This window comes from Oncorhynchus keta, chromosome 1 (genome assembly GCF_023373465.1).
Source record: "Oncorhynchus keta strain PuntledgeMale-10-30-2019 chromosome 1, Oket_V2, whole genome shotgun sequence".
NCBI lineage: Eukaryota > Metazoa > Chordata > Actinopteri > Salmoniformes > Salmonidae > Oncorhynchus > Oncorhynchus keta.
In genome coordinates, this window is record NC_068421.1 from 85,270,696 (window position 1) to 85,297,345 (window position 26,650).

Consider the following 26,650-nt stretch of genomic DNA (forward strand, 5'->3'; position numbering starts at 1 on the left):
GCTTGGCATGTGACTGTAGTATCGACCAATGAACGCCTTCACATTCTGCCCCGGAAGGGTACGTTGTTACACGAGAAGATATACAGCAACTTCTAATGCGAATTCGTTTCCCACAGCAACTCATTTTTAATTCCGGTTTGAGCAGTAAACATGGCAAATAGGACTGTTAAAGATGCAAACAGTATACATGGAACAAATCCACAATACTTGGTAGAGAAAATTATTCGTACTCGAATTTATGAATCAAAATATTGGAAAGAAGAATGCTTTGGACTGACTGGTGAGTTGGAGCTGGTTAGCTAACGCTAGGTAGTTTGAAGTACAAATACCACACATGTAAACAAATTAACTATTAGGAAGTGTGCTTACGTCTAGTACATTTTACCCCGTTAGTTACTTACACTCACTTAGACTTGTTCACACACTAATAGGAGGTTTATGCACACCAAAGGTATTGGCTTGGCTAGCATCACTTGATGCCATGCATGTAACGTTACATGTGTTTTGGATGGCTTTGGGAGAGTATGTGTATTAGTTGTCCAAACCTCAGCATGTTTGATCATCTTTCTAATCAATATTTTCTCCTTGACCTACAGCCGAACTTGTCGTTGACAAAGCCATGGCGTTGAAGTTTGTCGGAGGAGTCTATGGAGGAAATATCAAACCTACACCGTTCCTGTGTCTCACTCTGAAGATGCTACAGATTCAGCCAGAAAAAGACATCATTGTAGAATTCATCAAGAACGAGGATTTCAAGTAAGTCTGGGCTTTTGGGCTGGTTATTAGTCTTTATGTATTTAATCATACATTTTACAAGTTAGATAAACTGTCTTCTAACTCCTAGCTTGACAAATGTGACATAAACAAATCGGTATGTTCATGCATTACATACCTACCTCACTGTGATGTTTTTCTTCTCCTTAGGTATGTCCGCTTGCTAGGGGCAATGTACATGAGGTTGACTGGGACATCAGTGGATTGCTACAAATACCTGGAACCACTGTACAACGACTACCGAAAAATCAAGAGTCAGAACCGAAATGGAGGTGAGTCCTTTCGTTTATGTGTATTATGGAATGATTGTACAATGCAAAATATCTCCTGGTTTTAAATGGCACCATATCCTTTCACTGTTTGTTTCAGAGTTTGAGCTGCAACATGTAGATGAGTTCATTGATGAACTGCTACACTCTGAGAGAATGTGTGACATCATCCTTCCCAGGCTTCAGGTAAGTCTACCCCCCCTTGTATGTGCTCACACCCCTTTTCACTGACCTAGACCGCTGACATTCTTTTGTGTGTGTTGACTACAGAAAAGGCAGGTCCTTGAGGAGGCGGAGTTATTAGACACACGCATCAGCGCCCTAGAAGAGGACCTGGATGAAGTGGAGACCAGTGACGAGGAAGACGAGGAAGAGGAAAAGGTTGTTGTCTTGTCTTTATCCACCTACAGCCTGCATAGACTAACTGTAAAGTTGAGTAAACTTCGGCTAGTAGGCAGAAGAATGTTAATGTTGTTTCACTCTGTCCATGTCTGTCTTTTATCTCCTATCTGTCTGTTCAAATGTCTACAGCCAGAGAGAGTTCAGACCCCAGAGCCCCACAGACGGAGTTACCGGGACAACGACCGCCCTCGCCGTTCGCCCTCTCCACGCTACAGGCGCAGCCGTTCACCCAGACGGTAACTAGTAATTGATCTAATCTAAAGTCCAGAATCACCTTTATTCACCATTCACACATACTCAGAATTAATTTATTTTCACATCCTGAAGACACTAAATGTCTTTTATCCTTTTTATTCTGTCCAGGAGGAGCAGATCACCCAAGAGACGAAGGCATGTAGTCTCTACCTTTTCTGCTGGATTATCCTTGTGTTTTCCATTGTACCATCAGATGGTAAACTCAGATATTGAAATATAATGTTAAAAAATGTAGTGTTTGATCTATAAATGGACTGAAGCTTAGATTGAATTGAGTATGGTCTTGGTTACTTATAAGCAGTGCTGTATTAATATTGTCTGTATTGTTTCTGTTTTAACTCACAGCCCATCCCCCAGACGAGAGCGCCACCGCAGCAAAAGTCCCCGTCGCCACCGCAGCCGCTCCCGAGAGAGACGTCACCGCTCAAAGTCCCCAGGTATCATAGCAACGCCAACCTGCATCGCACTACATCAAAAGTCACATATGCTTGTGACTGATAGTCATCTGTAATCATTTGACTTTAACATGTTTAACAATAGTCCCAGTCTGACCTAGAGCTGCTCTGTTTTGTCCCAGGCCATCACAGAAGCCACAGGCATCGCAGTCACTCCAAATCCCCAGAGAGGTAAGTAATGGAGCAAGAGAAAGACCCTCTCCACTATCCTCTCCACTACCACAGATTTTCATGTGAATATTCTCAAATCTGCATGAAACAATAAGTGCATTTTCCGAGCAGCGATGTTTCCATCAAATGGATTTATTGCAGATAAAAGGCTGTGTGTGATGATGTAGTGCACATAAAAAAAATATTTTCCTATTAAATTCCCATGTACCGTCGCATTTTCAACTCTACTAATGGTTTTGACAAACAAACTGGCATTATATAGCAAATGTACCCTCTCGCATGCTCTCTAGCTGACAGACACATTGTGGGTAGGCTACCTACACAATGAGATTGTTGTGGATAAGAGCAAGATTATTTTCACCAGAGGCATTTCCTGTTTCCATCAGCCTGGTCATTACTTTTTTAATGCGTCATGTAATTAATGCGCATTAAATGGTTGGATGGAAACCTGGTTTATGTCACCTACTGTTGTTGATTTCTTCATCTCTGTTTCAGGAGTTCAAAAAAGAGCCACAAGAAGAGTCGAAGAGGGAACGAGTGACCCATTTTTGTATTTTGTTCTCTTGGACATTTCTTCTTTTTGACTTGGAAGCTGTGGCAAAATGTTTACGTCTGTGTATGGAATCACTGGTATTTTGTATTTAATTTTGGAAACTGATTGCATTTAAAAAATGTTTTCAGACTATGTTGCAGTAAAAATCTATCTCCAATGTATTTCTAAAATCTGCAGCTCGTATGGAGCTGTCCACAACCCTATACATCAGTGGATAAAGTTTCTCAAGGTTTTAAACATAAGGACCTTTTGTTGTGTGATCCGGTGTGATTATGGCAACACTGGCTAGTAAGAGTAGAAAATAGAACTCAACTCGTAGACCGACCAAAATTGACCCGTCATCAGAAGCATAATTAGCTGATGTCAATAAGGGTTTCCGGGCCTCCCGGGTGGCGCAGTGGTCTAGGGCACAGTTCGCGCCCAGGCTCTGCGCCACCCGGGAGGCCCGGATGGCCGGTAGGAATATCCTTGTCTCATCGCGCACCAGCGACTCTTGTGGCGGACCGGGCGCAGTACGTGCTAACCAAGGTAGCCAGGTGCACGGTGTTTCCTCCGACACACTGGTGCGGCTGGCTTCCGGGTTGGAGGCGCACTGTGTTAAGAAACAGTGCGGCTTGGTTGGGTTGTGTTTCGGAGGCTTTCGACCTTTGTCTCCTGAGCCCGGATGGGAGTTGTAGCGATGAGACAAGATAGTAGCTACTAACAATTGGATACCATGAAAAGGGGGTCAAATTGATATTTAAATAAAATAAGGGTCTCCACTTCTCTAGGCCAACTGCTTTTCAGGAAGTTCCCCGAAGGCATCCAACATATTTATCCACTCTGGTAGTATGTCATCTGTTTAGACCATGTGTCAAACTCATTCCCCTGAGGGCAGAGTGTCCCTACGTTTTCGCTCCTCCCTTGTACTTGATTGATGAATTAAGGTTACTGATTAGTAAGGAAGTCCCGTCACCTGGTTATCTAGGTCTTATTTTGAAAGGAAAAATCTGCGGACTCTAGGCTGTCCTTGGAATGAGTTTGAAACCCCTGGTTTAAACTCCGCTTCCTGATGTAAACCCTACTCTTTGTCAATGGTAGAATTCAATTCAACTACAATCTATTGAATATGGGATATTTTTTTAATTGGATGTTAAATGTGTTCACATTTTTTACGCCTGTATGGAACCCCTGGTGTTTGTATTTCATTTTAGAAACTGATTGGATCTTTTTGATATTTTCAGACGATGTAACAGAAATAATCAATCTGTATTTCTTAAATCTGCAGCTCATACGCAGCTGTCAACAACCCTATGCACCACACTTAAATAACTTATTTTGCCCTCATTGGAAATATTACAAAAATAAGTGTTATGGGCATGAGGAATTATTGTAGTCTAAAAACACAATTAAATCAATAGTTTAATTTTTATGGCTCTTTCAACAACAACAAAAACACATCTGGCACAATTTGTTTAGCAGCAACCTGGTCTAGAGAGCCCAAAGAGCATAAAAAGAAAATACATTGTATGTACAATATGGAAACCTCAATTTGGTTAACCTCTTTGATTGGTTAATTCTCATCCTTGCTCTTATTCATTGTGAGAAGAAAGGTTTTTGAGAAATTCCCGGATTTCTGCACATCTTTGATTTCTTCCCCGTTGTTCAATTTTCCTCAAGATGTTGAAACTCTTTTTACCGTATTTGTTAGGATTAGGTATCTCTGCTGCCTTCTTGTGATAATCAATTGATGCATTGCGATCCTGGATGTGGAAGTTGCTGTATTTGGCATAATGGAAGTAGAGTATCTGCAACTCGTCTGGATCCTGCTCGTTGGAGAATAAATTCTCATAGATCTGATTGGCTGTTTCTGTCCTGTCTGATTCTGCGTAGATGCTTGCAAGTTCCAGTTTGTCCTTTAGTGACGTCTCTGGATAGAGTGAGATCAGATCTGTATAGAGACTGATGGCTCTGTCGCACATGCTCTGCCTCCTCGGACTGTCCTCCTTTGAAAATATTTTCCATTTGTAGGAATTCGCTAGCTGTTTTTTCAGGTAGCGCACATTTGGGTGTCTTTCCAGAGCCTCGTTTGCTAGGTCAATAGCTTCATTGTATGATAAATATGTTCTGTAAAACTGAAGTAAGGGTCTAAGACCACTGTAGCAACTGACAGGCTTCTTTAAAATTTGCTGTGCTATCTGTTGTGCTTCCTTCCTTCTCACCTGGCCATTCCGGCCAAGTCTTAACAGATAGATACTTGCTACATACAAGTTGTCTGCATCGTGTTCCTTGGCAAGTCTCAGCTCCTCTAGAACCTCAGACTCCTTCTGTTGATGGATTGGGTGGAAACAGTAGACTGAGTCTAAGGCCAAGGCATGGCTTGATTGCCACTCCTTTCTCTCAGGTTCCATCCTAATAGCCATTTGAAAGTAATCTATTGCTTTCCGTCTTTTGTCCTGGCCAAACTTCATGAGGGTCCAGGCTTTTTCAACACACACCTCAGGGTGCAGTTCTCCCTGGGAAGGCGAGGGGTAATCTCGTAGCAGTCCCTCAACCTTTGTCAAGCACCGCTGGCTCTCCGCCTGGTTATCCAGGTGATAGTGCACCCAGGCTAGGTTCCCATAGTGGACCAGCTGCCAAGGACCCATCGTGTCTGAAGGACTGTTTAGGTGAAAGGCCTCCTCTGCCTTACTGAGGCACTGCAGGGCTGCGTCAGTGGAGTCCAGGGTGTGGTGTATGTAAGCCCACAAGTTGTACATCTGACCCAGCCATGGAAAGCCCTCGTCACTGCCAATGTCCTCCAGGTGATCTCTGTGAATGAGCAGCATGTACCTGCTGAGTTCCAGTCCCCAGGTGAAGTGACACTCCAGCTCTTCCAGTTTAGTCTTCAGGGCGGTCTGAGCAGGGCTGGTTAAGACAAGGGTTGGAACAGGAAACTGTTTTAAAACTATTAAGCATAAAGATCAAGAGATAATGTGAAACAAGTCCATCCCTAATCTAATTGGAGTTAGTTAACATTGAGTTCTATAGAATCTGTAGTTTTTTGTTGATTTTCTTTATTTAAGGAGTACTTACTTCATAGTTGAGCAGGAGTATGATTTATTGTGTCTGTCTTGAGTTTCCTGAACAAGTGAGTAAACACCCTGGCTTTATATCCATGTCCTTACCGTTATCTTGCAGCACAGTGGGTTGGGTGCCATAAAATCAATGTTCACCTCCACGTAATGCTTGGACTCTGCTTTCCATTTCAGTGAACAGAAACACACACATTGAAGGCTTACACCACATGTATAGGTGACTACCCTAGGCATCGCTCTCATGTCATTTCCTACAAAGAGAATAAACTGTAGTATATACAGTACCAGTCAAAAGTTTGGACACATCTACTCATTCAACTGTTTTTCTTATATTTTTTCTATTTTCTGCATTGCAGAATAAGAGTGAAAAAACATTAAAACTATAAAATAACACATGGAATCATGTAGTAACCAAAAACGTCTTAAACAAATCAAAATATATTTTATATTCTTCAAAGTAGCCACCCTTTGCCTTGATGAAAGCTTTGCACATACTTGGCATTCTCTCAACCAGCTTCATCTGGAATGCATTTCCATTAACAGGTGTGCCTTGTTAAAAGTTCATTTGTGGAAATTATTTTTTTCTTAATGCGTTTGAGTCGATCAGTTGTGTTGTGACAAGGAAGAGGTAAAACACTGAGTCCATATTATGGTAAGAACAGCTCAAATAACCAGAGAGAAAGGACAGTCCATCATTACTTTAAGACATTAAGGTCAGTCAATGTGGAAAATTTCAAGAACTTTTTAAAGTTTCTTCAAGTGCAGTTGCAAAAACCATCAAGCGCTATGAGGAAACAGGCTTTCATGAGGACCGCCACAGGAAAGGAAGACCCAGAGTTACCTCTGCTGCAGAAGAAAAGTTCATTAGAGTTAACTGCACCTCAGATTGCAGGCCAAATAAATGCTTCAGAGTTCAAGTAACAGACACATCTCAACATCAACTGTTCAGAGGAGACTGTGTGAATCAGGCCTTCATGGTCGAATTGCTGCAAAGAAACCACTACTAAAGGACACCAATAATAAGAAGAGACTTGCTTGGTCCGAGAAACACGAGCAATGGACAATAGACTGGTGGAAATCTGTACTTTGATCTGATGAGTCCAAATTTGTGATTTTTGGTTCCAACCACTGTGTCTTTGTGAAATGCAGAGTAGGTGAACAGAGGATCTACGCCTGTGTGGTTCCCACCGTGAACCATGGAGGAGGTGGTGTGGGGGTGGTTTGCTGGTGACACTGTCAGTGATTTATTTAGAATTGAAGGCATACTTAACCAGCGTGGCTACCACAGCATTCTGCAGCGGTATGCCATCCAATCTGGTTTGCGCTTAGTGGGACTATCATTTGTTTTTCAACAGGACAATAACCCAACACACCTCCAGGCTGTGTAAGGGCTATTTGACCAATAAGGGGAGTGATGGAGTGCTACATCAGATGACCTGGCCTTCACAATCACCTGACCTCAACCCAATTGAGAAGGTTTGGCATGAGTTGAACCACAGAGTGAAGGAAACACAGCCAACAACTGCTCAGCAGATGTGGGAACTCCTTCAAGCATTCCAGGTGACTACCTCCTGAAGCTGGTTGAGAGAATGCCAAGCGTGTGCAAAGCTGTCATCAAGGAAAAAGGATGGCTACTTTGAAGAATCTAAAATATATTTAGATTTGTTTAACACTTTTTTGGTTACTGCATGATTCCATATGTTTTATTTAATAGTTTTGATGTCTAATCCAAGAAAAACCCTTGAATGAGTAGGTGTGTCCAAACGTTTGACTGGTACTGTATATTGTTTCAGATGGTAAACTATGCACTTAGTTCAGTATACAATTGTACTTACTGGCCAATATCACATACAGTAATTGCCCTGTTTTAACATTAAGCTTTGATCTTTGATATTAAGTATGTAGCTGGACAAAATATACAGTATATTAATAGATTTTTTGTGTATTTGTATTGTATTTGCAAGACATTCTACTGGCCTGTTGGAGCTAGTAACACAATGCATTCTACTGGCCTGTTGGAGCTAGTAACACAATACATTCTACTGTACTGCTGGAGCTAGTAACACAATACATTCTACTGTACTGTTGGAGCTAGTAACACAATACATTATACTGTACTGTTGGAGCTAGTAACACACTACATTCTACTGTACTGTTGGAGCTAGTAACACAATACATTCTACTGTACTGTTGGAGCTAGTAACGCAAGACATTCTACTGTACTGTTGGAGCTAGTAACACAATACATTCTACTGTACTGTTGGAGCTAGTAACACAATACATTCTACTGTACTGTTGGAGCTAGTAACACAATACATTCTACTGTACTGTTGGAGCTAGTAACGCAAGACATTCTACTGGCCTGTTGGAGTTAGTAACACAATACATTCTACTGTACTGTTGGAGCTAGTAACGCAAGACATTCTACTGGCCTGTTGGAGCTAGTAACACAATACATTCTACTGTACTGTTGGAGCTAGTAACACAAGACATTCTACTGTACTGTTGGAGTTAGTAACACAAGACATTCTAGTGTACTGTTGGAGCTAGTAACACAAGACATTCTACTGTACTGTTGGAGTTAGTAACACAATACATTCTACTGTACTGTTGGAGCTAGTAACGCAAGACATTCTATTGGCCTGTTGGAGTTAGTAACACAATACATTCTACTGTTCTGTTGGAGCTAGTAACGCAAGACATTCTACTGGCCTGTTGGAGCTAGTAACACAATACATTCTACTGTACTGTTGGAGCTAGTAACACAAGACATTCTACTGTACTGTTGGAGTTAGTAACACAATACATTCTACTGTACTGTTGGAGTTAGTAACACAAGACATTCTACTGTACTGTTGGAGCTATTAACACAATACATTCTACTGTACTGTTGGAGCTAATAACATAAGACATTATACTGTACTGTTGGAGCTAGTAACCCAAGACATTCTACTGGCCAAGATAAAGCAAAGCACTGTGACACAAACAACACAGAGTTACACATGGAATAAACAAACATACAGTCAATAATACAATAGAAAAAGTCTATATATAGTGAGTGCAAATGAGGTAGGATAAGGGAAGTAATGCAATAAATAGGCCATAGTGGCGAAATAATTACAATATAGCAATTAAATATTGGAGTGATGATGGGGTGCAAAGGAGCAAAATAAATAAATAACAGTATGGGGATGAGGTAGTTGGATGGGCTGTTTACAGATAGGCTATGTTCAGGTGCAGTGATCTGTGAGCTGCTCTGACAGCTGGTGCTTAAAGTTAGTGACGGAGATATGAATCTCAATCTTCAGTGATATTTGCAGTTCGTTCCAGTCATTGGCAGCAGAGAACTGTAAGGAAAGGCGGCCGAAGGAGGAATTGGCTTTGGGGATGACCAGTGAAATATACCTGCTGGAACGCGTGCTACGGGTGGGTGCTGCTATGGTGACCAGTGAGCTGAGATAAGGCAGGGCTTTACCTAGCAAAGACTTATAGATGACCTTTAGCCAGTGGGTTTGGCGACGAATATGAAGCAAAGGTCAGTCAACGAGGACATACAGGTCGCAGTGGTGGGTAGTATATGGGGCTTTGGTGACAAAACGGATGGCACTGTGATAGACTGCATCCAATTTGCTGAGTAGAGTGCTGGAGGCCATTTTGTAAATGACATTGCCGAAGTCAAGGATCGGTTGGATAGTCAGTTTTACGAGGGTATGTTTGGCAGCATAAGCGAAGGATGCCTTGTTGCGAAATAGGAAGCCGACTCTCGATCCAATTTTGGATTGGAGATGTTTAATGTGAGTCTGGAAGGAGAGTTTACAGTCTAACCAGACACCTGGGTATTTGTAGTTGTCCACATATTCTAAGTCAGAACCGTCCAGAGTGATGCTGGGCATTCTACTGCACTGTTGGAGCTAGTAAAACAAGCATTTCCCTGCATGTGCTATAACACCTGCAAATATGTGTACACAACCAATAAAGTTAGATTGATTTGAACCCTGTTAGCCATAGATGTAAAGGCTAGAAATTACTTTATGATTTACATTTTTTGTGAAGCTTGCATTCAATTGGCCCTCCCTGTTGCACACAACAAGCTTCCATTCCCCTCAACCTGGACTCAGGGGTAGACGTAACGTAGCAAATGTAAATCCGGAACACTCCAATTAATATGATATGTTACGTTCTATATAGTATGTATTCATGTGTGGATGTCCATCATCCATTTCGTACAATATGTTATGAATCACAATTTGTATAATATGTTACTGTGACACACACAAATATGTATGGTCACAGTTTGGTGTTATTTTCACTTTCTTTTATTTATGAGATGTGCACCATATTTCTCTAACTAAATATACTGTTTTAAGAATACATGTCTTCCAGACGTTACATTGGAAGTCATTTATACCCAGTGTCACCACAAGGGGGAGACTGCGATATTTGGCAGCTCTGGTTGATGATGTACTTTGACCTTGGCACTAATTCCTTATTTTGAGTGAAGCTGTCCATGAACCAGACACCTTATTTCCAGTCTCATCATTTCCCCTGTTTTAGAGGTTTATAATCTGCTGACCATGTCTCAGTCCAAGGCGTGTAACATTCCGAATTTGCTAAAAGCAATGATATGTCATGAATTCCAATTTGTTTTGGCTAATGTTAGCTATGTCAGTTCAAAGCCCACGGCGAAGTCGGCTCAAAACAAAAGTGACATAGTTAAGCATGTGTCGTAATTAGTAGGATTCTGTGTTTTCCCATGCCAAGATGATTGGTTTTGATAAAAACCCTTTATCTGCCAATAAAATGTATTGTTATATATTGTTAGATAATGCACTGTGGGAGCTAGGAACACAAGCATTTCACTACACCCGCAATAACATCTGCTAAATATGTGTATGTGACCGATAACATTTGATTTTGACTTGATGATAAGTGCCCACTTTGCCAAAGACAGGGGCACAAAATACACTGCTCAAAAAAATAAAAGGAACACTTAAACAACACAATGTGTTCAATCAAACTGTCCACTTAGGAATCAACACTGATTGACAATCAATTTCACATGCTGTTGTGCAAATGGAATAGACAACAGGTGGAAATTATAGGCAATTAGCAAGACACCCCCAATAAAGGAGTGGTTCTGCAGGTGGTAACCACAGACCACTTCTCAGTTCCTATGCTTCCTGGCTGATGTTTTGGTCACTTTTGAATGCTAGCAGTGCTTTCACTCTAGTGGTAGCATGAGACGGAGTCTACAACCCACACAAGTGGCTCAGGTAGTGCAGCTCATCCAGGATGGAACATCAATGCGAGCTGTGGAAGGTTTGCTGTGTCTGTCAGCGTAGTGTCCAGAGCATGGAGGCGCTACCAGGAGACAGGCCAGTACATCAGGAGACGTGGAGGAGGGCAACAACCCAGCAGCAGGACCGCTACCTCTGCCTTTGTGCAAGGAGGAGCAGGAGGAGCACTACCAGAGCCCTGCAAAATGACCTCCAGCAGGCCACAAATTTGCATGTGTCTGCTCAAACGGTCAGAAACAGACTCCATGAGGGTGGTATGAGGGCCCGACGTCCACAGTTGGGGGTTGTGCTTACAGCCCAACACCGTGCAGGATGTTTGGAATTTGCCAGAGAACACCAAGATTGGCAAATTCGCCACTGGCGCCCTGTGCTCTTCACAGATGAAAGCAGGTTCACACTGAGCACGTGACAGACGTGACAGAGTCTGGAGACGCCGTGGAGAATGTTCTGCTGCCTGCAACATCCTCCAGCATGACCGGTTTGGCGGTGGGTCAGTCATGGTGTGGGGTGGCATTTCTTTGGGGGGCCGCACAGCCCTCAATGTGCTCACCAGAGGTAGCCTGACTGCCATTAGGTATCGAGATGAGATCCTCAGACCCCTTGTGAGACCATATGCTGGTGCAGTTGGCCGTGGGTTCCTCCTAATGCAAGACAATGCTAGACCTCATGTGGCTGGAGTGTGTCAGCAGTTCCTGCAAGAGGAAGGCATTGATGCTATCTATGGACTGGCCCGCCCGTTCCCCAGACCTGAATCCAATTGAGCACATCTGGGAGGAGATCCCTCAGGAGACCATCCGCCACCTCATCAGGAGCATGACCAGGCGTTGTAGGGAGGTCATACAGGCAAGTGGAGGCCACACACACTACTGAGCCTCATTTTGACTTGTTTTAAGGACATTACATCAAAGTTGGATCAGCCTGTAGTGTGTTTTTCCACTTTAATTTTGAGTGTGACTCCAAATCCAGACCTCCATGGGTTGATAAATTTGATTTCCATTGATAATTTTTGTGTTATTTTGTTGTCAGCACATTCAACTATGTAAAGAAAAAATGATTTAATAAGAATATTTCATTCATTCATTTCTAGGATGTGTTATTTTAGTGTTCCCTTTATTTTTGTTGAGCAGTGTATATATTGCCATAAACAAACGTGTCTTCGTTGGTGTAAAAGTTTAACTCACCTTGAGAGTTGCAAGAAAGGCATTTTTGTCAATCAGGTCCCTCAAATATTGCAGAGGAATGGATGGTACTCATTAGCAACCGGAGAAATTCTCTTGAGGGACCACACTCATCAGCGGACCCTTTTCCATCAGCATCCCTAAAAACCATGTCTATTTATGCTTCCGGATTAAAGCGGGCTCTATCTTAAAGCCTCTCATTGCACATTCATAAACGTTGTCCCTCATCACATTAATTTGGTTGGCATGTCATTAACTTCAGCAGTGTTTGGAGGTCAACACTAAAAAGAGACATTCAGAATAACAAAGCTCAGATACGTCCCACAATTCATCTGTAATAACAAGGCATTTAAGTATTTACAGGGATGACTTACTCATTGTCATCACCAAAATCAACAGAAGAGTGTGGTGAAGGTGGACGATAAGCCTCAAGGAATGGTGGAGGGGAGGCCATTAGAAGTGGTATAGGTGGAGGGGGGCCACAAGAAGTGGTGCAGAAGATGGGGGGGGGCACAGGAATAGGTGCTGCCACAAGTGTAACCTCATTTGTTGAAGCAGTCCGTAAAAGGTCCTTCAAAGGCTACCAGGATTTTGAGTATCTCGTTTGTCTAATCTATGTATGCCTGGCCCTGCATGCAAGCAACAATCTTGCTAGTAAGTAAGTTAATTTACCTTGATAGTATTAACACAGTCCAATGTGTTTCTGTGGCTGTTATAGTTAACGTGTTTTTTCAGCAGGGCTTTTAATAAAACACAAGACGGTGCTGTTCACTGCAGCTAGCAGTATGACCAGGCAAAGTTTGAGGCTAACTATATGATATAATATGGCCAGGGTTCGAGGCTACCGACGTTAGCTAAATTAGCTAGCAAAATATCTGACTTATCTTATGCTAAGCACTGCTGATCCTGGTGCTAGATTAATGTTAGCTAAATTTTATAGCCAGTGATGAGAAACAGATCCTTCCACTGTAAACTAGCTGATAACCTTTACGATTCAGTAACAACAAATTTCAAAGACAAAACCGTTACCTTGTAAAGGTTCAAACCCTGCTTGCAGTGGAAAAGGAAGTTCCTTCAAACTGTGAAATCTGGTTGAAAGGAGGAGCTAAGGAGATTTGCTAGTAAAATTAGCATGTTAAGTTAGCATGTGTAGGTGTATATTTAGCAGCTATAGAAGTTAACTTGACTTGTGCAGGACTGCTTGCAGTCGTTTATTTAGCACATGTTGAACCACCTGCAAGCACATTTGCATGGGCTTATTTGACACGTGTAGGCGTTAATTTAGCACGTGGAGACGTTAATTTAGCGCCCGCACCTGTTAACTTTACACACGTAGCATTAAACAGATTGCGTTTTGACCACGTGCTTTAAGATCCAAATGGCGTTCCATTCTTCTAGGCAGAGTTTCTCTGTCCAGTGTATGTGTTCTTTTGTCCATCTTAATATTTTCATTTTATTGGCCAGTCTGAGATATGGCTTTTTCTTTACAACTCTGCCTAGAAGGTCAGCATCCCGGAGTCGTCACTTCACTGGGTACTATTTAATGAAGCTGCTAGGTGATGATTTGTGAAGTGTCTGTTTCTCAAACTAGACACTCTAATGTACTTGTCCTCTTGCTCAGTTGTGCACCGGGGCCTCCCACTCTTCTATCTATTCTGGTTAGAGACAGTTTGTGCTGTTCTGTGAAGGGAGTAGTACACAGCGTTATACAAGATCTTCAGTTTCTTGGCAATTTCTCGCATGGAATAGCATTCATTTCTCAGAACAAGAATCGACAGATGAGTTTCAGAAGAAAGTTATTTGTTTCTGGACATTTTGATCCTGTAATCGAACCCATAAATGCTGATGCTCCACATACTCAACTAGTCTAAAGAAGGCCAGTTTTATTGCTTCTTTAATCAGGACAACAGTTTTCAGCTGTGCTAACATATTTGCAAAATGGTTTTCTAATGATCAATTAGCCTTTTAAAATGATAAACTTGGATTAGATAACACAACGTGCCATTGGAACACAGGAGTGATGGTTGCTGATAATGGGCCTCTGTACGCCTATGTAGACATTCCATTAAAAATCAGCTGTTTCCAGCTACATTAGTCATTTACAACATTAACAATGTCTACACTGTATTTCTGATCAATTTGATGTTATTTTAATGGACAAAAAAATGGAAATATCTTAGTGACCCCAAACTTTTGAACGGTAGTTCCAGGTGGCAATGAGTGAAGCTAGCTAACATAAGTAGCGTGTTAGGTAGCTGACGGTAAATGTCTATGGGTGTGATGAACCTGCAGTGCTGCTTCTGTTTGAGCATCGGTTCACTTTATTGCTGTGTTAACTATTACTACTAGCCAATAATAACGTTTGTTATTGACAGCAAAAATGTGCAAAATAAGTGCCTCACACAGAATCATGAACTTGTTATGTTTCGCTAGGGTCCATATTATCCGGGCTCCTTGTGATGTCCCTGCATGGTTAGTGAAGGGGTATGGTAGGGTAGACACATCCCAAGGATTCTGGATCGTGCTAACCGTTTAGCTAGCAGTATACAAACTAGGTAGTTAGCTACGGCATTCTTCAACTTCTGTCCTATCTACTTTCTGGTTATCAGCATGCACTGGAGGCTGTGTAGGTACATGCGTTGTCGTAACACGCTCTGTGTAAGGAGGAGGTGAAGGGTTGCAGTTTCATGCCACAGCCAGAGATGGACACCCAATCCTCGAGCGAAACCGTTCTTTCCAGCAAACAACGGAGCCTCTACCTAATCTGGAAATACAACCTAACTAACAAGAGAGTCATCTGCCGAGGCCTCCAAGTGAGTATTCACTGTCACCTTTGGTTAGGCTACATTTGAGATAATTTTGATAACAACTTATTGTCTTTTACTTCTGTGCAGGCTGGAGCGGTTCTATTTTATTCTGGTCACAGTCCTTGTGAATATCAAACTCATATTAGACACAAGAAGCTAACAAGGAAGAGCCAGTACAGGAGTATGTTGAGTCTTGAACATTCTTCCACCATTTGTTTCACACATATGTCCATTATTACGTATATAAAAAGTTGTTCCTCACTAGCATTAGCCTTAAGAAGTTGATGACATATGAAAATCATACCGCTGAACAATATTATGCACAGTCTTAGTCAATTTATAAAACAATAATTCAAAATGGCTGACCTCCCCTCTGCTCCCTTTCAGACGAGACCCCGTGCAAGCTGGCAAGTGGTAGGAAGCTCCTGGACATCAAGGTGTACTTCAGCTGCTCCAAGGTCTGTGTGGCAGTGGACGGCACCACTAAGTATGGACTTCTGTATTAGGCTACCCTTTAGTTGTTTGTGTGTGTACAGCCCATGGATGTGTTGGAGCTGTTTGGACTGAAGGGGGTTCAACACACTCCCATCAGCATCAAGAATACCAGAGTATCACAGGTGAGATGTCGGTCAGCCAACACACTCTTCACCCTCCGAGCAGCCGCCATCAGAGACACAGACCAGCTGAAACAGTTAACAGTCAACTAGAAATCACTTATTTTATCTATGAGATGGACCGTTTCAGCAAAGCAGCAATATCATAAAGACTGGTTCATATAACATGAACTCCTGTCAGACACCAAACAATGACACAATCAATGGCAATGTTGTGTTGTAATGCACACAGTGTTTTGGCATCGCTAAACCCACTCACTACCACCTCTTTCTCCTCTCTCTCCTCTCTCAGAACTACGAAGCCAGTCTGACTGCAACCTTCAACCTACACCCAGTGACTATTTTCATCTTCCCGTCCACCTCCACCTGGTTATGTGGTTGATTTGCAGGATGCCAACTTTGCCCTAGTCCTGGAAGAAGACCGGGATATCTCCATAGATTATTTAAGGTAAGATGTTGATAGTTTTAGCTTGATGGAAGCTTTAACTATACAACATGTAGAGGGATACTACTATATGTAGAATACGCCCATTCAAAATGACTGTGTTTCTTCAATCTCAGAGCAAATATCATTGGAAGATTGTCAATGAGTTGAATGTAGTTGAGCTTGTGCTTTAGGATGAATGTTACCATTAACGACCAGCAGGGGGAAGCAGATCCACATGCTTCCTCCTGTTGTAACTCACTGGGACACTCATTCCCCATTGTGTGCCCCAAGCCTTCAATGTATTTACTGTTGAACAGGTGTGCACTCTGTCCTCTATAAACTAATGGCTGCAAATGCTTTAGAAACATTTGGAGGATTGGGCTGATTGAATTCAATGCTTGTTTACCCTCACAAATATGCCCTTTTGAAATTACATTTAATTAATCCAATCAAATGTTATTGGTCACATACACATGGTTAGCAGATGTTATTGCAAGTGTAGCGAAATGCTTGTAGCAAAATTTCCTAAGGACTAGAAGTGAGGGAGCCCTCTCTGTCGGCGCCATCTTGATCATGCAGCCAATCCACTAGGAATCAGACAAATCAAAGCTGTATACACACAGGGAAAGACCAGCAAGAACTTGTAGAGGTAGAAAGCAAAGTTCAACTATCACCATACAGGAATGGAATGTATTATAGTAGAGTAGTCTTGAATTGACTTTAAAGATTTCCAACATGAAATAAAGCTATCCAAGTATTGTTGGTGAACTGATGCTGTTCTGCTTGTGACATCATGTTTAATGTTGTTGATGCTGTGCAGTTTCCTGAGCCAGACCTGATCTACTGAACGAGGATGACAGCCTGAGCTGCATCTCAGTCTGGAATGACCAGGTCAGGCCGTGTCCTGTCTCCACCTCTCACTTTAACACCTCTACACCCTTAAACGCTTTCCCTTCGTTGCTGTAATGTGTGGAAATTATGTTCTTATGTAATGTCTAATATTTGTTGTAATTCTGCTATGCAGGGTTATGAACACACAGTAGAGGACCTCGCCCTGCTCTACAGAGTGGAGAGCGTGCTTATGTAGTGTGTGTTATAACAGGGTTATGAACACACAGTGGAGGACCTCGGCCTGCTCTACAGAGTGGAGAGCATGCTTATGTAGTGTGTGTGTGTTATAACAGGTTATGAACACACAGTAGAGGACCTCGCCCTGCTCTATAGAGTGGAGAGTGTGCTTATGTAGTGTGTGTGTGTTATGAACACACAGTAGAGGACCTCGCCCTGCTCTACAGAGTGGAGAGTGTGCTTATGTAGTGTGTGTGTGTTATAACAGGTTATGAACACACAGTAGAAGACCTCGCCCTGCTCTACAGAGTGGAGAGTGTGCTTATGTAGTGTGTGTGTGTTATAACAGGTTATGAACACACAGTAGAAGACCTCGCCCTGCTCTACAGAGTGGAGAGTGTGCTTATGTAGTGTGTGTGTGTTATAACAGGGTTATGAACACACAGTGGAGGACCCCTCCCTGCTCTACAGAGTGGAGAGTGTGCTTATGTAGTGTGTGTGTGTTATAACAGGTTATGAACACACAGTAGAGGACCTCGCCCTGCTCTACAGAGTGGAGAGTGTGCTTATGTAGTGTGTGTGTGTTATAACAGGTTATGAACACACAGTAGAGGACCTCGCCCTGCTCTACAGAGTGGAGAGTGTGCTTATGTAGTGTGTGTGTGTTATAACAGGTTATGAACACACAGTAGAGGACCTCGCCCTGCTCTACAGAGTGGAGAGTGTGCTTATGTAGTGTGTGTGTGTTATAACAGGTTATGAACACACAGTAGAGGACCTCGCCCTGCTCTACAGAGTGGAGAGTGTGCTTATGTAGAGTGTGTGTGTTATAACAGGGTTATCAATACACAGTAGAGGACCTCGCCCTGCTCTACAGAGTGGAGAGCGTGCTTATGTAGTGTGTGTTATAACAGGGTTATGAACACACAGTGGAGGACCTCGGCCTGCTCTACAGAGTGGAGAGTGTGCTTATGTAGTGTGTGTGTGTTATAACAGGGTTATCAACACACAGTAGAAGACCTCTCCCTGGTCTACAGAGTGGAGAGCATGCTTATGTAGTGTGTGTGTGTTATAACAGGTTATGAACACACAGTAGAGGACCTCGCCCTGCTCTACAGAGTGGAGAGCGTGCTTATGTAGTGTGTGTGTGTTATAACAGGTTATGAACACACAGTAGAGGACCTCGCCCTGCTCTACAGAGTGGAGAACGTGCTTATGTAGTGTGTGTGTGTTATAACAGGTTATGAACACACAGTAGAGGACCTCGCCCTGCTCTACAGAGTGGAGAGTGTGCTTATGTAGTGTGTGTGTGTTATAACAGGTTATGAACACACAGTAGAGGACCTCGCCCTGCTCTACAGAGTGGAGAGTGTGCTTATGTAGTGTGTGTGTGTTATAACAGGGTTATGAACACACAGTGGAGGACCTCGCCCTGCTCTACAGAGTGGAGAGTGTGCTTATGTAGTGTGTGTGTGTTATAACAGGGTTATCAACACACAGTAGAGGACCTCGCCCTGCTCTACAGAGTGGAGAGTGTGCTTATGTAGTGTGTGTGTGTTATAACAGGGTTATGAACACACAGTGGAGGACCCCTCCCTGCTCTACAGAGTGGAGAGTGTGCTTATGTAGTGTGTGTGTGTTATAACAGGTTATGAACACACAGTAGAGGACCTCGCCCTGCTCTACAGAGTGGAGAGTGTGCTTATGTAGTGTGTGTGTGTATAACAGGTTATCAACACACAGTGGAGGACCTCGCCCTGCTCTACAGAGTGGAGAGTGTGCTTATGTAGTGTGTGTGTTGTAACAGGGTTATGAACACACAGTGGAGGACCCGCCCTGCTCTACAGAGTGGAGAGTGTGTTTATGTAGTGTGTGTGTGTTATAACAGGGTTATGAACACACAGTGGAGGACCTCGCCCTGCTCTACAGAGTGGAGAGTGTGCTTATGTAGTGTGTGTGTTGTAACAGGGTTATGAACACACAGTGGAGGACCTCGCCCTGCTCTACAGAGTGGAGAGTGTGTCAGGCCTTGGATGGATGCTGAAGAAGAGCCTCTACAACACATATGTCAGAGTCAAGGCTCTACAGGGCCAGATCCGTGCCCGCGAGAAGGTTTTTTAACGGCCCCTGGGATGATCTTGATTTATTATTAGAACCGCCCGCAGACCGCAGCAAGCCGGCAGCCCGCAGATCTTTTTATAACACACGCACCAATACTACATTTCCCACAATGCAACGGTGACGCACCGAGCAGTAGGCTGCTTCATTTCAATATTTATTGGCACAGCAGTTGTCAGCATCACAGTAAAATTAACTTTCAGATACCCATCAAAAATGGCAAAAGGCGGAAGGTGGACACTGAGAACCGGGGTTTCAAACAAGGTGGGAGTCGGAGTATTTGTTCACGGAGGTAGCTGGAAAACCTGTGTGTCTTCTGTGTGGAGAAAGTGTGGCGGTACTGAAAGAAGTATAATCTGAGACGACATTATGAAACGAAACACGCGGACAAAAACAAGAATATGGACATGGAACAAAGGCTACAAAAGGCAGAGGAATTAAAACGAGGCCTCAAATCTTCACTGGCTCTGTTCAAAAAGCCAAATCACAAGGCCAGGCTGCTGTCAAGGCCAGTTTTATTTTGGCAGAAGAGATCGCTAAATCAGCCCGGCCATTTACGGAGGGGATTTCATCAAAAACTGCATGATTAAAGTTTGTGACGAAGTTTGCCCAGAAAAAGGCAACTCTTTTTAAATGTGAGTCTGAGCAGAAACACCATTGCCGAGAGAGTAGACCAGTTGTCCATCAATCTAAAAGAGCAGCTTGTGAAAAAGGGAAAAGATTTCATTGCATATTCCTTGGCTGTGGATGAGAGCACCGACATTTCTGACATTGCCCAGTTGTCAATTTTCATCCGCGGAGTGGACTCCAGCCTAAGCGTGACAGAGGAGTTTTTGGCTTTACGTCCTATGCATGGCACAACTACGGGGCATGATTTGTATGAAGAGGTGTCAAGATGTGTAAATGAGATGGAGCTGCCTTGGGAAAAACTCGTGGGTTTGACAACCGACGGAGCACCTGCGATGATGTGGACACAGGAGTCTGGTGGCGAAGATACGGGAAAAGATGCAAGAGGAAAACGCGACAGGTGAGCTGACATCTTATCATTGTATCATACACCAGGAAGCGTGATGCGGTAAAGCCTTGAAAATGGAGCATGTAATGAGCATCATCACGCGCACAGTTAACTTTATCAGAGCCAAAGGATTTGAATCACCGCCAGTTCAAGGCATTTCTGACGGAGTTAGAAACGGAGCATGGTGATTTGCCTTATCACACAGAGGTGCGATGGCTAAGCCAGGGAAAGGTGCTTCAAAGATGTTTGAGCTTCGTGAGGAGATTTGTCTGTTCTTGGACAGCAAAGGGAAAGACACAACACAACTCCGAGACGAAATGTTTCTGTGTGAAATGGCTTTTCTGTGTGACATTACGAGTCATCTGAATGCAATGAACTTGCAGCTGCAGGGTCGGGATCGTGTCATCTCTGATATGTACAGTACAGTGAAGGCATTTAAAACCAAACTGACTCTGTGGGAGACGAGATGCGGAAAGAAAATTTGAGCCACTTTCCCAGCTGCCAGACCATGAAAGAGAAGCTCTCTACCAGTGCGTTCCCGAAGCGCACAGTTGGCTGATAAAATAGGTATGCTTGCCGCTGACTTTCGACGCCGATTTGCTGACTTTGAAGCACAAAAGCAGGTTGGAACTGCTCGGTAACCCATTTGCTGTTGACGTGGAAAGCTCACCACCAAACCTCAAATGGAGTTGATTGACCTCCAATGCAATGATGCACTGAGGGCAAAATATGCGGCAGTGGGTGCTGCGGCGAGTTCGCCCGTTTCCTCCCCGACACAATGCCCCAGCTGCGCATCCAGGCTGCTGAAACGTTGTCTATGTTTGGCAGCACATACCTGTGTGAACAACTGTTTTCTTTGATGAACTTGAACAAAACATCACACAGAAGTCGACTTACTGCTGAACACCTCCACTCAATTCTGAGGATTTCCTCAGCTCAGAGCCTTACCCCGAACATTGATGAACTTGTGGAAAAGATGGGACACCACCAAGTATCACCCTCAACCTCAAACAAGTGAACATTACTGTGCAATCACATATTTAGAGTTTTTACTCAGTTCAAGTTTAAAAGTTAAAGTTTAATATTTGTTTTCACTGCATGTTACTTCTCCTTAAACAAAGTGTTGTTTTTGATTAATAGATTTTTGCACTTTATTTTATTGTATTTCAATCCAATTATATTTTAAAAATATTTCAGTTGAGTGGATGATAGAAAATTGCTATTATTGTTTTTTTCTTTGAAGTAAATAGCCCACTTTTGCTAAAATAGAAAATATAGGCTACTGATGGTGCCTTGAATACCAGGTTTCTTTCATTTAATGTTCATGTTATGGGGATTTTTATATAAAGGAAATTTGTCTTTTGTGTCTGTTGAAAATTAAAGATTACTGACAGAGCCATAAGAAAATATTGCTTTATTTATCTGATCATATTGGAATATATTTGTTAGGTTTTCAGTAGGTTCAATTAGGTTCACTAGACTATATGCGTCATTTAAAATTTTTTTCAATGAACATTCGAACAGTCCGGCCCTCGGCTTGTAGCTAAATTTTTTATTTGGCCCTCCGTCCATTTGACTTTGACACCCTGCTCTACAAGGATGATCCGGAGGCCAAATGGCCCATGTCTGAGAAGGTGTGTGTTTCTATCAGTCTATATTCATTGTGAAATGATAACCTGTGTGTTTCTAGCTGTGTGACTGGGATACATGTGGATACGTATGCTAGAGCAGAAGAAAGGCGTGTATCATCCTTGATGTGTCCTGCTCCTACCACTTTGGCATCATCAGGCTCAACATGAACGGCTATTCCATGTAAGGCCCTCTTCTTCACTGATCGCACAGGGTCAATCGCATAGCCCATTGTCTTACGTTAGAGCGTGATGAGTCTGCACTGATTGCACAGGGTCAATCGCATAGCCCATTGTCTTACGTTAGAGCGTGATGAGTCTGCCCTGATTGCACAGGGTCAATCACATAGCCCATTGTCTTACGTTAGAGCGTGATGAGTCTGCACTGATTGCACAGGGTCAATCGCATAGCCCATTGTCTTACGTTAGAGCGTGATGAGTCTGCCCTGATTGCACAGGGTCAATCACATAGCCCATTGTCTTACGTTAGAGCGTGATGAGTCTGCACTGATTGCACAGGGTCAATCACATAGCCCATTGTCTTACGTTAGAGCGTGATGAGTCTGCACTGATTGCAACGGGGTCTAGTTAAAACGATGACATCTGTCGTATTGTTTGAGCGGACTGTTTTAAAGACTGTTTTAATGTTGATGATGACTCAGGATGCTGACAGCTATTTCTTCAGTGGGTTTTTCACAAGCTGATTGTGTCACAAGCTGTCTCACCAGTCCGAGTGTTTCGTCCTCTCTAGGAGGTGCATTTCAAGAAGCACAGGATCAACTCGGTACCTAACATCCAGATGAAGAATGTAGACCGCTTTTAAAAAAAATGCCTATGAGCTGGAGATTGAGAACTTACTGAAGTGAGTGAGAATGTAGCTGATGTAGTCCGCAAAATCAATCCAACTTCTGTATTGGTGAAGTTTTTATTGTGTGTGTTATTCTGTCTGTTGTGCTCAGGTGGGATGTCTAATATAACTGTTATGTGCTCAGGGAGGCTGAGGTGCTGGGCCACAGTAAGAACCCATGTGAGGACTCTTTCATTCCTGATGCAGAGGGGAAGAACTATGTCATGTACATGAAGATGGAGCTGGAGACTGATACCTTCACCTGGACTGAGCTCTCCAACATAGATTGGGAGGGAGAGACTGAAGGAAAGAAGGGGAGATGTAGAGACACAAGCACTTAGCCTTTGAATAAAAATACTTTACAATAGTCAAACTGTTCAGACTGTAACTTTCCCCACTCAAATCAAATCAAATCAAATTTATTTATATAGCCCTTCGTACATCAGACTGATATCTCAAAGTGCTGTACAGAAACCCAGCCCCCTAAAACCCCAAACAGCAAGCAATGCAGGTGTAGAAGTACTGTGGCTAGGAAAAACTCCCTAGAAAGGCCAAAACCTAGGAAGAAACCTAGAGAGGAACCAGGCTAATATGTGGGGTGGCCAGTCCTCTTCTGGCTGTGCCAGGTGGAGATTATAACAGAACATGACCAAGATGTTCAAATGTTCATAAATGACCAGCATGGTCGAATAATAGTAAGGCAGAACAGTTGAAACTGGAGCAGCAGCATGGCCAGGTGGACTGGGGACAGCAAGGAGTCATCATGTCAGGTCCCCGCTACCATCAGACTGTAACTTTCCCCCCTACCATCAGACTGTAACTTTTCCCCCCTACCATCAGACTGTAACTTTTCCCCCCTACCATCAGACTGTAACCCCCCCCCTACCATCAGACTGTAACTTTCCCACCTACCATCAGACTGTAACTTTCCCCCTACCATCAGACTGTAACTTTCCCCCCCCCCTACCATCAGACTGTAACTTTCCCACCCCCCTACCATCAGACTGTAACATTCCCACCCCCCTACCATCAGACTGTAACTTTCCCCCCCCCCTACCATCAGACTGTAACTTTCCCCCCTACCATCAGACTGTAACTTTCCCCACTCTCCCCTACCATCAGACTGTAACTTTCCCCACTCTCCCCTAACATCAGACTGTAACTTTCTCCACTCTCCCCTAATATCAAACTGTTCAGGCTGTAATTTTCCCCCCTACCATCAGACTGTAACTTTCCCCCTACCATCAGACTGTAACTTTCCCACCTACCATCAGACTGTAACTTCCCCCCCTACCATCAGACTGTAACTTTCCCCACTCCCCTACCATCAGACTGTAACTTTCCCTCCCCCCTACCATCAGACTGTAACTTTCCCCCCTACCATCAGACTGTAACTTTCCCCACTCTCCCCTACCATCAGACTGTAACTTTCCCCACTCTCCCCTAACATCAGACTGTAACTTTCCCCACTCTCCCCTAACATCAGACTGTAACTTTCCCCACTCTCCCCTAACATCAGACTGTAACTTTCCCCTCTCTCCCCTAACATCAGACTGTAACTTTCCCCACTCTCCCCTAACATCAGACTGTAACTTTCCCCACTCTCCCCTAACATCAGACTGGAACTTTCCCCTCTCTCCCCTATCAGACTGTAACTTTCCCCACTCTCCCCTAATATCAGACTGTAACTTTCCCCACTCTCCCCTAACATCAGACTGTAACTTTCTCCACTCTCCCCTAACATCAGACTGTAACTTTCCCCACTCTCCCCTAATATCAGACTGTAACTTTCCCCACTCTCCCCTGACAGCAGACTGTAACTTTCTCCACTCTCCCCTAACATCAGACTGTAACTTTCTCCACTCTCCCCTAACATCAGACTGTAACTTTCCCCACTCTCCCCTAACATAAGACTGTAACTTTCCCCACTCTCCCCTAACATCAGACTGTAACTTTCCCCACTCTCCCCTAATATCAGACTGTAACTTTCCCCACTCACCCCTGACAGCAGACTGTAACTTTCTCCACTCTCCCCTAACATCAGACTGTAACTTTCTCCACTCTCCCCTAACATCAGACTGTAACTTTCCCCAGTCTCCCCTAATATCAGACTGTAACTTTCCCCACTCACCCCTGACAGCAGACTGTAACTTTCTCCACTCTCCCCTAACATCAGACTGTAACTTTCTCCACTCTCCCCTAACATCAGACTGTAACTTTCTCCACTCTCCCCTAACATCAGACTGTAACTTTCCCCACTCTCCCCTAACATCAGACTGTAATTTTCCCCACTCTCCCCTAACATCAGACTGTAACTTTCCCCACTCTCCCCTGACATCAGACTGTAACTTTCTCCACTCTCCCCTAACATCAGACTGTAACTTTCCCCACTCTCCCCTAATATCAAACTGTAACTTTCTCCACTCTCCCCTAATATCAAACTGTAACTTTCCCCACTCTCCCCTACTACCAAAATGTAACTTTCCCCACTCTCCCCTACTACCAAAATGTAACTTTCCCCACTCTCCCCTACTACCAAAATGTAACTTTCCCCACTCTCCCCTGACATCAGACTGTAACTTTCTCCACTCTCCCCTAACATCAGACTGTAACTTTCCCCACTCTCCCCTAATATCAAACTGTAACTTTCTCCACTCTCCCCTAATATCAAACTGTAACTTTCCCCACTCTCCCCTACTACCAAAATGTAACTTTCCCCACTCTCCCCTACCATCAGACTGTAACTTTCCCCACTCTCCCCTAATATCAAACTGTAACTTTCCCCACTCTCCTCTGCCATTTGCATTGTCTTTCTCTGAAGAGAGTTTTGTGGACTAATGTGTGCTGTCCTCCTCAGTGCCTTCATGTGTGGGATCTGAATGTCAAAGGGTATCACAATGATCTTTGGAGGCCATACCAGAAAACAGTATAAAAGGGAGCTGCTAACAATTTTGGGATCTTTGATGATCTTTGATGCGTCTCCTTGACGACTGTTGGATGACATAGCCCGGTCTTTGGGTCAACAAACTGGGTGAAAAGGATGAAAGCGCAAGAGAGCGGATGGTGTTCAAATCTCCTCTCAATTTTGAAAGTATGAAGTTGACATGATCAGTCCAATCAAAGCTACTGTAGATATAACATGATTTGATACCATTTTATCTGTGGCCAATGCCCTTGAGCCTTCTATAGACACATCTACAGACGCATATAGACACATTTACACACATCTATAGATACATTCATAAACACATTTACACACATCTATAGACACATTTACACACATCTATAGACTCATTCATACTCACATCTATAGGCACATTCATAAACACATTTACACACATCTACAGACACATATAGACACATTTACACACATCTATACACACATATAGACACATTTACACACATCTATAGACACATTCATAAACACATTTACACACATCTATAGACACATATACACACATCTATAGACACATTCATAAACACATTTACACACATCTATAGACACATTCATAAACACATTTACACACATCTATAGACACATATAGACACATTTACACACATCTATAGACTCATTCATAAACACATCTATAGACAAATGTACACCTTTATAGACACATTCATAAACACATTTACACACATCTATAGACACATTCATAAACACATCTACAGTCACATATAGACACATTTACACACATCTATAGACACATATAGACACA

General features: G+C 43.1%; 2 protein-coding genes and 1 pseudogene across 3 annotated transcripts; 2 read left to right on the forward strand and 1 right to left on the reverse strand.

Moving 5' to 3' along the window:
- The first annotated feature begins 58 nt into the window (after positions 1-58).
- On the forward strand, positions 59-4,718 carry prpf38a (pre-mRNA processing factor 38A). 2 transcript variants are annotated; one of them, XM_035787090.2, is made up of 10 exons: positions 59-280; positions 597-756; positions 925-1,046; positions 1,144-1,229; positions 1,314-1,424; positions 1,575-1,681; positions 1,809-1,896; positions 2,046-2,137; positions 2,278-2,326; positions 2,822-4,718. In XM_035787090.2, the coding sequence occupies exons 1-10, from the start codon at positions 151-153 to the stop codon at positions 2,969-2,971; spliced, it is 1,095 nt and encodes a 364-aa protein (XP_035642983.1). In that variant the 5' UTR covers positions 59-150; the 3' UTR covers positions 2,972-4,718. The 2 variants fall into 2 exon arrangements, with proteins under 2 accessions (XP_035642983.1, XP_035642993.1); XM_035787100.2 differs by having other exon boundaries at positions 62-280; positions 1,809-1,835.
- On the reverse strand, positions 4,268-6,250 carry LOC118393909 (interferon-induced protein with tetratricopeptide repeats 5-like). The gene is made up of 2 exons (XM_035787113.2): positions 5,934-6,250; positions 4,268-5,765 (listed from the first exon to the last, which is right to left on the reverse strand). Exons 1-2 carry the CDS (start codon positions 5,936-5,938, stop codon positions 4,451-4,453), a joined length of 1,320 nt encoding a protein of 439 aa, XP_035643006.1. The 5' UTR covers positions 5,939-6,250; the 3' UTR covers positions 4,268-4,450.
- An 8,425-nt stretch (positions 6,251-14,675) lies between these two features.
- Positions 14,676-25,866, forward strand: LOC118386163 (protein O-linked-mannose beta-1,2-N-acetylglucosaminyltransferase 1-like; annotated as a pseudogene).
- The last annotated feature ends 784 nt before the right edge of the window (positions 25,867-26,650 follow it).